The 11,663-nt window shown below is 47.1% G+C and overlaps 1 protein-coding gene across 1 annotated transcript; it reads right to left on the reverse strand.

Moving 5' to 3' along the window:
- Window positions 1–2,819: 2,819 nt before the first annotated feature.
- OGFOD2 (2-oxoglutarate and iron dependent oxygenase domain containing 2) lies at window positions 2,820–9,076 on the reverse strand. The gene is made up of 7 exons (XM_056859600.1): window positions 8,933–9,076; window positions 7,470–7,526; window positions 6,733–6,843; window positions 6,421–6,520; window positions 5,425–5,549; window positions 4,476–4,733; window positions 2,820–3,095 (listed from the first exon to the last, which is right to left on the reverse strand). Exons 1-7 carry the CDS (start codon window positions 9,074–9,076, stop codon window positions 2,820–2,822), a joined length of 1,071 nt encoding a protein of 356 aa, XP_056715578.1.
- Window positions 9,077–11,663: the final 2,587 nt, after the last annotated feature.

Raw genomic sequence — 11,663 nt, forward strand, 5'->3', positions numbered from 1 at the left:
CCACAGCTGCTGCCAAAACGTCAGGAAAGAAAATACCAAGACCACGGTCACACAGCCCGGATAACCTACAAGAACCAATGAACTCTGACCGTGAAAGCCTTCGACAATAGGTTGGAGGACGTCTTCACAGCTAAAGGGGCCAAACAAAGTGCGAACAGTATTTTTTTATAACATTTTCAAACTCTTAATACGTCGCTGGGAATACATAGGGGGTTACCGCACTTGTATTCCCAGCAATGTATTAAGAGTTTGAAAACGTTATAAAAAATACTGTTCGCACTTTCTATGTATTCCCACCGATGTATTAAGAGTTTGAAAATGTTATAAAAAATACTGTCCGCACTTTGTTTGGCCCCTTTAGCTGCGAAGACGTCTTCCAACCATTTATAAGCCGTGGTATCTAAAAACCCTTTTAAAGCGATGTTTTTTACAACATTTTCAAACTCTTAATACATCGCTGGGACTACAAAGTGCGGTAACCCCCATAATGCGGTAACCCCCATTAAAACGCTTAGGGCTGTTTAGCTTGGAAAGAACGTGGTTAAGGGGAGACATGATAGAGGTCTATAAAATTTTGCATGGTAAGGAGAGAGTGGGCAGGGAGAAGCTTTTCTCCCTCTCTCATAATACCAGTACGCAGGGTCATCGGCTGAAGCTGGAGGGAGATTCAAAACAGATCACAGGAAGTAGTTCTTCACACAACGCATAGTTAAATTGTGGAACTCCCTGCTCCAGGATGTGGTGATGGCTGCCAACTTGGAAAGCTTTAAGAGGGGAGTGGACATGTTCATGGAGGAGACGGCTATCCATGGCTACTAGTCAAAATGGATACTAGTCATGATTCATACCTGCTCTCTCTGCCTATTATGTGCTTTGGAACACAGGCAGGATAATAGATATTGAGAGACAGTATATCTGATTGCTAGAGGCAGGGGACAAACAATACAGGATTGTCACTGCTGTTGTACCTTCTGTGTGAGCTTCCTCAAAGCTGTCATGCTGTCCCATGTTGAAAGTAGGGGGCTGGACTAAATGAATCCTTAGTGTGATCCCACATGGTGATTATTTAAAAAAGCCAAAACAACCCTGATGTAGGCATATATTATTTATTTATTTAAAAGTTAATATTCTACTTCTCAACGAATTTATGCAGGCAGCTCACAAGTTGCATAAAAAATAGAATGCACTCAGACCCAGAATAAAATAAGACTATAGCAATGTTAAAAATTAAAAAGAATGCAGCCAAACAGTATGGAAGCAAAGCAGCTACAGCAAAGCATTAAAACCAAACCAGAAATTGCCTTGCACCAACTGCTGCCGATTAGGCCATCTAGCTCCATGCACATGAAGTTGCCTTATATTATCAAGGGTCAGTCTTTTCCACTGTGCCTGGGAGCAGCACTCTGAAGTCCCAGCTAGAGGTCTTTCTTACCACTGTGGCTCAGTGGTACAGCCTCTGCTTGGCATACAGAAGGTCCCAGGTTCAATCCCCGGCATCTCCAGTTAAAGGGACCAGGCGAGTAGGTGATGTGAAAGACGCCTGCCCGAGACCCTGAAGAGCCGCTGCCAGTCTGAACAGACAATACTGACTTTGATGGACCATGGGTGTGATTCAGTATAAGGCAGCTTCATGTGTTCATGTACCTGAACCTTTTTTAAGTGCAGATGCTGGGCATGGACCTGGAACCTGTTCAGAAAGGCAGGGACCAGACAAATGGATGCAGTAATTCCCTGTCCCCTCTTGAAGATGGGTCATAGAACAAGGCCTCTGAAGCAAGCTTGAGTGGGTGGTTTCTGTGGGAGCAGGCAGGCCTCAAGATCTTGTTGGCTATTCTGAATTGGGGTCTTGATGTTGGAACTGGAACTAAAACAGGGCTTCCTTGGTTCAGTTCCAACTAGTTTTCTTGCTCTTTACACCAGCAGAGAGCCTGGGTCTTGCGTTCCTGGTTGGGTTAATTTTCTGTGCTCATAACTTGGCAGGCCCAATTTTCCGTTCTGCATGTATACATACCCATTTCGTGACGAGACTGTAAAAATTCAATGCATATGTGATGTGCAACCATTTCCCTATTGCAGAGAAGATGAAACTCTTATTATTATGGAAATCAGTGGCTCTGCCAGCTATTATGGCTGTTCTGCTTTCAGAATGCAATTTTGACAAGTAATACAAATGGACAATTGTCCCAGAGCACTAATGACAGGTACATTCATAGGCACATTTCTGCTCTTTCCCCCAAGGAAATTAATGTTGTTTGGATTTTGCTTCCTTTTATCCAGGGGTTAATTATGCAGATGAGCAAAACATGCAGCTTGACTAGCAAAATAGAGTTTTCATTGCCTCAAGAGGCTTGTGTTAACCGAGACAATAGCCAACCAGCCCCAGACTTGCAAATTACATAAAATTAGTTTTCCCAGTGAAGGGTCCAACCTGGGGGTCAATTAGAATTAAAAACGAGACATTTCCCCCCAAGTTTGGAGTTACCAAATGTATGGATATCCTCTGAGGAAGTGTGAAGAGTAGAATGTTGATGTTTTAGCATAGGGCTAGGCAACTGGATGTCTGGGGGCCAAAACCGGCCCCAGTGTAGCTGCTGAGCCCACATATATCCCCCCTTCCAACGTACTATTTTGCATCTCAGCCCCTCTGCAGCCCAGTGAAGGACTCTAATCTTTTATCTCCCAGTGCAACCCAGCCACAGATGCACTGGAAACCCCTCAGGTTACCCAGAGAGACAGAGGTGGGGCTACTAATGCTGTTTGCCACTGGCAGCATTTTATTGAAATCGAGTTCCAAGTGTAGCCCCCGTGTCACCTGCCCCCTACGTTAAGGAGCACAGATCCATGGTTTCAGGCTGGTTGTCTTCAGGGTTCCCGGTGAACCCTTCTCCAAACCCCTCTGCTGGCACCAGCTCAGGTTGTCTGTTGCACATGGGGCAGAGCTGGTTTCGGACGGCAGACGATCGCATCCAGACAATCAAGTTCCAGCGTTCCCCGGAGGCGATGGGGAGTGCCCCGTGCATCTGTCCTCCCCGGTGGAACAATCCGTGGCAGGGCACATGCTCAACTTCAACGTAACGCGGCACAGGTTTGAGATCCTTAGAGAGAATGAAGGGAGATTGCCGGGGGAGGCGATTACTGTCTGCTCCCTGAAGCCCTGCCCAATGAGACTACCTCTGTGGGGAAGACCTTCCGAGGGAGTGCTTATTTGCATGATACAGAATCAACTTATGGAATTCACTGCCATGAAGCGACAGCAGACAACTGCTAGTTAGGTGACTTTTAAAAGGTTCAGAGAGCCAGCGTGGTGCTGTGGTTAAGAGCGGTGGTTTGGAGCGGAGGATTCTAGTCCGGAAAACTGGGTTGGTTTCCCCACTACTCCACATGAAGCCTGCTGGGTGATCTTGGGCTAGTCACAGTTCTTTTAGAGCTCTCCCAGCCCCACCTACCTCACAGGGTGTCTGTTGTTGGGTGGGGAAGGTGATTGTAAGCCAGTTTGATTCTTCCTTAAGTGGTAAAGAAAGTCAGCATATAGAGACCAACTCTTATTTTTCTTTTAAATTGGGCCCCCCCTCTATTTTAAGGCCCATCAGCAGCATTTAAACAAAGCCTCAGAGTAAGGCCCACCTAGGCCAGCATTTCTTTTCAAATGGCCTCTGGAATTTAAGGAACAAGGGCCTCCCCCCCTTGTTTGTCCCCCAGCATCTGATAACTAGCAGTAGACTGCTTCTACACATGGAATTTCCATCTAGCTGTCATGGCTAGGAGCTGTTGACAGCTCTCTTCTCCATCACTTTTGTCTAATCTAGGGGTCCCCAGCCTTTTTGAGCCTGCCGGCATCTTTGGAATTCACAAACAGGGTGGGGGCAATAAAAAAAATAGCTGTCCCTGGAGGCAGAGCCAACCTCAAAATGTCAGGGAGTCAGGTTATGCAAACATTTAATAGTATCTCTTCAGCATTTCAGGCGGAAGCTCTTATTAACAGAATGCCCTTTAAAATGAACATATTGTTGAAAAAAATACCGGCAGTTTTAGATTACTGATTTTATGTAATGGTTTTTATGTATTTTATTTACATTGTAAGCTGCCGTGAGTTCCTGTAACATAGGAAGGCAGCTAATAAATATTTTAAATAAATAAAATAAATAATCCTTGTGCTGTGATGGCAGCTGATGCAGAAGCAATTTTTTAAAATCTGCCCAGCCAATCAAAAGCTCTGCTGAGCAGAAGCCCCTCTGGCCCCACCCACTTTATAAAAGCACTTGACAGGTGCCAGGAAAGGTATCAGCGGATGCTATGGTGTCTGTGGGCACCATACTGGGGACCCCTAATCTAACCCGTTTTTTAAAGCCACTGAAGCTAGCAGCCATGGCTGCATCTGGTTCCAGCAAATTGTGTGTGTTACTTCCACACTGCATGAAGAAGCAAGAGGGACAACCACTGTAAGCCCTGTGGACTGTATTCCAAAGAATAGGCACCTGTCTGAATTCAGCAAAGTAGAGATTGCCCTCAGTGAATTCTTTCCCCAGGGAGACGTTCAGGGTCACTTCTGCATTGTCGTAGTGGGAGCTCAGGTCCAGGTCTTCGTGCAAGGCGTACTTCACGACGAAAGCTTTGTGGCTGTCCAAGCAGCCTCCCCCGCAGTCCGGGTACAGCAGCGCTGAAATGGGGCCCAGGTACTTTTCTCGGAGAGGCGTGATGAAAGCCTCATCCATCCCCAGCTCGTTTAAGAGAACCTGCAATGGAGAGTGCAAGCGTGCAAGAGAAAAGGGTAACAAAACCAGCTGCAGTGCAACAAATGAACACCCTTCTAGTAGAAGGGCCGGGCTTTCTGGCCCTGGGCAGGTTCTTTCCATGGCTGGGAAAGTTCTCCCTTTCTAACAGGTGCTCTGCTTGCCATTGGGGGGTGGGGGGAAGTGGATATAAATGCAAGGGCTGAATCCAAGAGAGCATAAAAATATCAGAGTACTTTAGAACATTCAAACACTTCACATAGAAGGAGGAGGAGTTGGTTTTTATATGCCAACTTTCTCTACCACTTAAGGGAGAATCAAACCGGCTTACAATCTCCTTCCCTTCCCCTCCCCACAACAGACACCCTGTGAGGTAGATGGGGCTGAGAGAGTTCAGAGAGAGCTGTGACTAGCCCAAGGTCGCCCAGCTGGCTTCATGTGTAGGAGTGGGGGAAGCAACCCGGTTCACCAGATTAGAGTCCACTGCTCACGTGGAGGAGTGCAGATCCATCTAGCTCAGCACTGGCTCTTCTGACTGGCTGCAGCTCCCCAGAGTCTCAGCCAAAGTTCTTTCTTGCCACCTGTTCCTTGAGATGCTGGGGGATGCACCTCAGGGCTTCTGCTTGGAAAACAGGTGCTGTATTACAGCCTCGACCTCCTGTCTTATCGGTAAATTGTCTCCATCTGTGCTCACCCCATAGTTATTCATGGTATTGGGCCTCCCCTTGGGCATCTCGGACTGTTCAAAGTTCTCCAGCTCCTCGATGAACGCTTGGCAGAATTCCTCAGTGAAGATGGGGAGTCGGTAGATTCTCTTATCTGATGTGGGGAAACAAGAAGAAGAAGAGTTGGTTTTTATATGCCGACTTTCTCTACCGCTTAAGGAAGACTCAAACCAGCTTACAATCATCTTCCCTTCCCCTCCCCACAACAGACACCCTGTGAGGTAGGTGGGGCTGAGAGAGCTCTAACAGAGCTGTAACTTGCCCAAGGTCACCCAGCTGGCTTCAAGTGGAGGAGTGGGGAAACAAATCTAGTTCACCAGATTAGCCTCCGCCGCTCATGTGGAGGAGTGGGGAATCAAACCTGGCTCTCCAGATCAGAATCCACCACTCCAAACCACAGCTCTTAACCACCACATCATGCTGGCTCCCAAGAGCAATAAAAAGATGCTGACATATTTGTAATTGTTTGGTCTCCTCCTGGTGAGCAAAAATAGTCTCCAGGCGACCAGCCATGGAAGGCTGTGTTTTGTTTTGCTTTTGTAAACTAGAAGCAACTGGCAACTTCAGTCCTTACATCATGCTACAAATGACCACCATAGGACAGGCGTGGCTAGTAGAATGTCTTTGGTGGGCTGTTTTAATGATAGTTTTACCAGATAGCCCAAATCCAAGTAACAAGCATGGTCTTATTTTTGTTGTGCAAAGTTCAGCAAAGAAACCCCCCTCGCTTATGCTTAAAATGGAGCCCTGGCATTGAAACTCTCGTGTCCGCTTTTCAGACCAGGACCAAAGAGGCCTTGGAAAGTATGTGTGAAGCAGCTGTTCAGTTTTACGGGAAAGAAAGCAAAGACCAGGAGGACATTTTTAAAACATGACAGTATTGCCATACAAAATACAGGTCTGGTCAAACATGCTTTTATAAGACCCATGCCTGGGGAGATGTAATGTGATGCTATTCTGCTCACCTGAGATAGATTCCACATGGTTCAGCAGACCCTGGAGATCTGCACCACTGGATGCGCAGTACTTAACAGTTTCTACAAATTCCGGGGCCAAAAATGAATCCTAGTGTTGGGAGGAAAGGGAGAAACAGAATGGAACTTAACGTCCTCACAAAAATAGTTGTTTCTGGAAGCACTGCTAAGCATATCTACTCAACAGTAAGTCCCATTTTATTCATTTAGGCTAAGTCTCAGGAAAGGATTCTTAGGATTGCAGCCTCTACTTAAAAACCTTTAGTGTGTTTTAACGTTAGCTCAGTATAGTGAGTTCTTTACCTGTAAAGTATACAGTTCTGGATGTTTTGGTCTGTAGTTCTGGGAAATGATTGTTTTTCTTTCTCTGGAGTGGCGATCTAATTCCTTTCTCCTCTGCACTTCTTTTTCAACCTGCGGGAAAAGCCATAATTATGAAGATGAAAGGGAGACATTCAGCCCCATTCCTATCCATTATGACTTGGGATGCAGCGAATTCAGTGCACTTTAATTCAGAAGTAAGTCCTACTGAGTACCGTGGGACATATACTCAAGTAGTGGTATATAACATGGCAGTCTTACAGCCTGATCCTATGCAGAATAATTACATGTGACTCACTCTTTATGGGATTGTACTGTTGGATATTTTTGGTGAATCCCCAAGCAGGGTATGAAGGTGACAGCTTGCCCGGCCCTGCTATTGCCCCCAGCAACTGGTATTGTGGCATACTGCCTCTGAACATGGAGGCTCCATTGAGCTAGTGATAGACCAAACCTTCATTTATTTTTTGTTTAATCTTCTTTGAAAACCATATAAGCCAGTGGCAATGAGTTCTGCAAGATAACGAAATATACGAAAGTGCCAAAAATACTTTATTTTGTTCACTAATATTGGGTGACCCTGAGTATCAGCATTATGAGCAAGTGAGAACAGGTTCTCAGTCCACTTTCTGGACACTACAGATAATTTCAGAAGCCTCTCTTATTCCTGCCCTCCCCCAAAAAACTTTTTTTCTTAAACTTGTCCAGCTTGACTGTACCTCTTGTATTACAGCTTCAAACTCTTCCTCAGTTCTGCATCCACGCTCTCTTAAGGCCTGAGGTAGAAAGAGACACTTCAGGCTTTTATGTAGTGCACACACACAGATTGCAAACCCATACTAAGATTATAATGTATAGTCCCCATTCTATAATCAAGGTCCCCTTCTGCTCTCACCCCATATCTTAGTTGTGTCTCCAGGACAAAACAAAGGTGACTATAATCCTTGGGTGCATTCACACTGACTTGTGTGGACTATATTTAATAAACAAATAAACATGACCTCTTTTGTGTTCACAAAGGCTAACTTAAGGAACTTTTAGATCTGAGTCCAGTAGCCGCTTAGAGACCAACAAGATTTTTGGGGTATGAGCTTTTGAGAGTCAAAGCTCCCTTCATCAGCTACAGGTATCTAATGAAAGCAAATTTGACTCTGGAAAGCTCATACCTCAAAAATCTTGCTGGTCTCTAAGCTGTTACTGGACTTGATGTTTAGTTGTTATCTGAAACTAAAGTGACTCAGAAAGAAATGCCATTCGATGCAATCCTTAGTCCAGATCAACCAGCGCCCTGGATTCATAAAGACCTTAGATAGATGAGAAAATGTTACACCATTTAAGTCTCAACCTGTGCGATCAAATCTACTGAGACATTGAAGGTAAATGTAGTCCCCTGTGCAAGTACCAGGTCATTATTGACCCACTTTACTAGGCAGACTATGTTTATGGGGTGGTTTGCCAGCGCCTTCCCCAGTCATCTTCCCTTTACCCCCAGCAAGCCGGGTCCTCATTTTACCGACCTCGGAAAGGTGGAAGGCTGAGTCAACCTTGAGCCGTCTCTCTGAAACCGACTTCCATCAGGATCGAACTCCGGTCCCGAGCAGAGCTTTTGGCTGCAGTGCTGCAGCTTGAGTCCCCCTGTTAAGTCCTTTGTTGACGAATGGCAACTTTAAGATCAACCAGAGTGGTTGTGGCTCACGAAAGCTCCTACCCTACCAGGAAATATTTTTGTTATTCTTTAAGGTGCTACTGGACTCTGGCCCTTTTCGACTACTGCAACCAGACTAACACGGCTACCCACTGCGAACCAGAGTGGTGTCGTGGTTACAGTGTTCTACGTAGGGGGGAGGGGCATACCTGGGTTCAAACCCTCACACCCACTCAACCATGAAGTCCCCTGGGCGACCTACGGGCCGGTCACCTCACCCCATCCCACCTCGCAGGGCTGTGGCGAAGGCCAAACAGAGGAGGGGAGAACTGTGCGCTCCGAGTCGATAGGATTCTGAGAGTGGGGCTGTGGCTCGATGATGGAGCATCTGCTTGGCTGATGGAGCATCTGCTCGGCATGCAGAAGGTCCCAGGTCCCAAAGGCAACCCTGACTCGGATGGACCCAGGGCCTGGTTCAGTGCAAGGCAGCCTCGTGTGTGGTGAGGACGAGCTTCCCCCCTCCCTCCCTCCGTGTACCTGCCCATACTCCTTCCGCAGCTGCTCCGGGTCTCCCCAGTAGCGCAGGTGGAGGCCGTAGCGAGGCACGAAGAGGTGGTCGGTGAGGAAGCAGGCGCAGGCCCGGAAGCCGCCCCGCCCCGGCCCCATCCCGCCCGGCCCCATGATTCCACCCGGCCCCTCAAAGGGGCCGGAACCGAGCCCCGCAGGCAACGGGTCCGCCGGGGAAAGCGCCCCGGTGGGAAACAAAGCGAGCCGAGTAAGGGAGCGTCGGCAAATGACGCGGCGGCGCGAAGAGCGCAGTAAAGCGGCCTTGGCCTTCTTTGCAGCCCGCTCGCCGGCGGGGAGACCAAAGGCTTTTAAACCTCTTTGGCTTCTACCGAAAACGATTCCGTGGACTGCCCAAAAAACAAAGCAGTGGGTTATAGATGAAATCAAGCCTGAACTGACCCTAGAAGCTACAATGACTAAACTGAGGCTGTCGTATTTTGGTCACGTCATGAGACGACAAGCGTCACTGGAAAAGACAATCATGCTAGGAAAAGTTGAGGGCTGCAGGAAAAGAGGAAGACCCAACAAAAGATGGGCTGACTCAATAAAGGAAGCCACAGCCCTCAATTTGCAAGATCTGAGCAAGGCTGTCAAAGATAGGACATTTTGGAGGACATTGATTCATAGGGTCGCCCTGAGTCAGAAGCGACTTGACGGCACTTAACACACACACACACAAAAAAACGATCCTCACATTAGTGTTTCTAACATTATAGATAATTCACAGTGGGTAGCCGTGTTAGTCTGTCTGCAGTAGTAGAAAAGAGCAAGAGTCCAGTAGCACCTTAAAGACTAACAAAAATATTTTCTGGCAGGGTATGAGCTTTTGTGAGCCACAGCTCACGAAGTGAGCTGTGGCTCACGAAAGCTCATACCCTGCCAGAAAATATTCTTATTAGTCTTTAAGGTGCTACTGGACTCTTGCTCTTTTCTACTACTAACATCATAGAGTATTCTTTTGGACCACACCCAATTCTGATTCCAACCAACACAGGAGCCTTGTGTTTTCTGCAAGACGTCACAAATTGTTATTCTGCTACAAACTCTTCACAGATTAGAACCTATTTCCTCAGATGCTCTTGTAAATTCACAAGCAGGGCACGAAAGCCTTCCTTTGTCCATATTTGGAGATCTACTGCTTCTGAAAATGGAGGTTCCATTTAGCCACGTATAGCTCTCCTCTATAAATTTTACCGATTTTTTGTTGTTGTTGTTGTTAAAAAGAAAATATATCTAAGATACAGGATCGTCTACACCTGTTGTGGCACCAATCAGTTATACTCTGCACAAATGGTTTTCATTTTTATCCCACTCTTCCTCCAAAGAGCTCAGGGTGGCGCACATTATTGCCCCCTCTGTTTTGTTCTCGCAAACAACCCTGTCAGGTAGGTTGGGCTGAAAGGATGTGGCAGCCCCAAAGTCGCCCAGTGAACTGAGTGGGGATCTGAATGTGGACCTCCCCTCGCTTATCTTCATCAGTGGCAATTACCTAGCTTGTTATTTCCTGAAAGGACATCTGAACAGGATGCAGGCAGGTGGGCCGTGGCACTCCTTCAGTTGTGGCAGAGCTCCAAGTGAAGTCCCTTGAGAGGCACAGGCAAGTGCGCAGAGACCTGGCTAAGGGGAGGTTCCCCGAGCACTTCTCTGCCATGCAGAAAAGGAGTCTGCGCAGATCGGCCATCAAATGTTAAGTGTGAGCTGAGTGCGAGGAGATGGCCCAAATAGCTCTTGCTGGGCTTCCCAGGAGAGTCTCTCCGGCTGCTTCCATCACAACCAATGGGCTCATCTGGTATCTGCCTCAAGCCTCTTTGTCGGCTGTGACAAATGTGGCACAACTCACGCTCTGTCAGCTCTCACATGAACTTGGCAAGGACATAATTCGGCAGTGGAGCATGCACTGTGCATCAATGAGGCTTCAGGATCAATCCCCCGTATCTCTGACTAGAAGGGCTGCCTCTACCTGGGGCCCTGGTGACCAGCCCCAGGTACTCACAAGACTTGCTATATTTACCTAACTTAGAGGACCCCACAGCAGCTTTTCCAGTCCCCCTCCCCATGTCAGAAATCTTGGCTAGAGGCCCCTGGTTGGCCACTGTGTGAACAGGCGGCTGGACGTGATGATCCTTGGTCTGATCCAGCAGGGTTTTTGTTACGCTCTTACGCTAAAATTGCATTTGGCAAACATTTCTGGCTCTATTCTACTTTCTCTCCCCTTGTAACAGCATCCAGACGCGCCCACAAGGAGAGCCTAAGATGCTCCACGGAGATGACATAAGAACATAAGAAAAGCCCTGCTGGACCAGACCAAGGCCCAGCAGTCTGTTCACCCCGTGGCCAACCAGGTGCCTCTAAAACACTGGTTCCCAACCAGGGGTCCGTGGACCCCCAGGGGTCCGCGAGAACTAAATTAAGGTCCGTGAAACAAACTTATAAACCCATAATAAATTAACATTTTCAATTAAAAGTTCTCTATTATAAAATATATATATTCGAATATTATTCTAAGTTTAATGTTTAACTAACAGTTATGATTAAAGTTTATTTTTCAAATTCCCGGAATTTTTTATTTTGAACCTTGCGGTCCCTGCACCGGAGAAAAAAAGTCCTAGTGGTCCCTGGTCAAAAAAAGGTTGGGAACCACTGCTCTAAAAAGCCCACAAGCAAGACGGCGGCAGCAGCGCCCAAAAGAATGGGCCGGCTC

The sequence above is a fragment of the Euleptes europaea genome, chromosome 13, assembly GCF_029931775.1.
Source record: "Euleptes europaea isolate rEulEur1 chromosome 13, rEulEur1.hap1, whole genome shotgun sequence".
In the NCBI taxonomy this organism is placed as follows: Eukaryota; Metazoa; Chordata; class Lepidosauria; order Squamata; family Sphaerodactylidae; genus Euleptes; species Euleptes europaea.

Excerpts from the sequence above, each read along its gene's own strand:
- OGFOD2 (XM_056859600.1), bottom strand. The coding sequence starts at position 9,076 with ATGGGGCCGGGCGGGATGGGGCCGGGGCGGGGCGGCTTCCGGGCCTGC. Across the intron at positions 7,527-8,932 it reads TGCGGAAGGAGTATGGGCAG|GCCTTAAGAGAGCGTGGATG; the intron begins GTACACGGAGGG and ends TTTCTACCTCAG. Across the intron at positions 6,521-6,732 it reads CAGAACTGTATACTTTACAG|GATTCATTTTTGGCCCCGGA; the intron begins GTAAAGAACTCA and ends TCCCAACACTAG.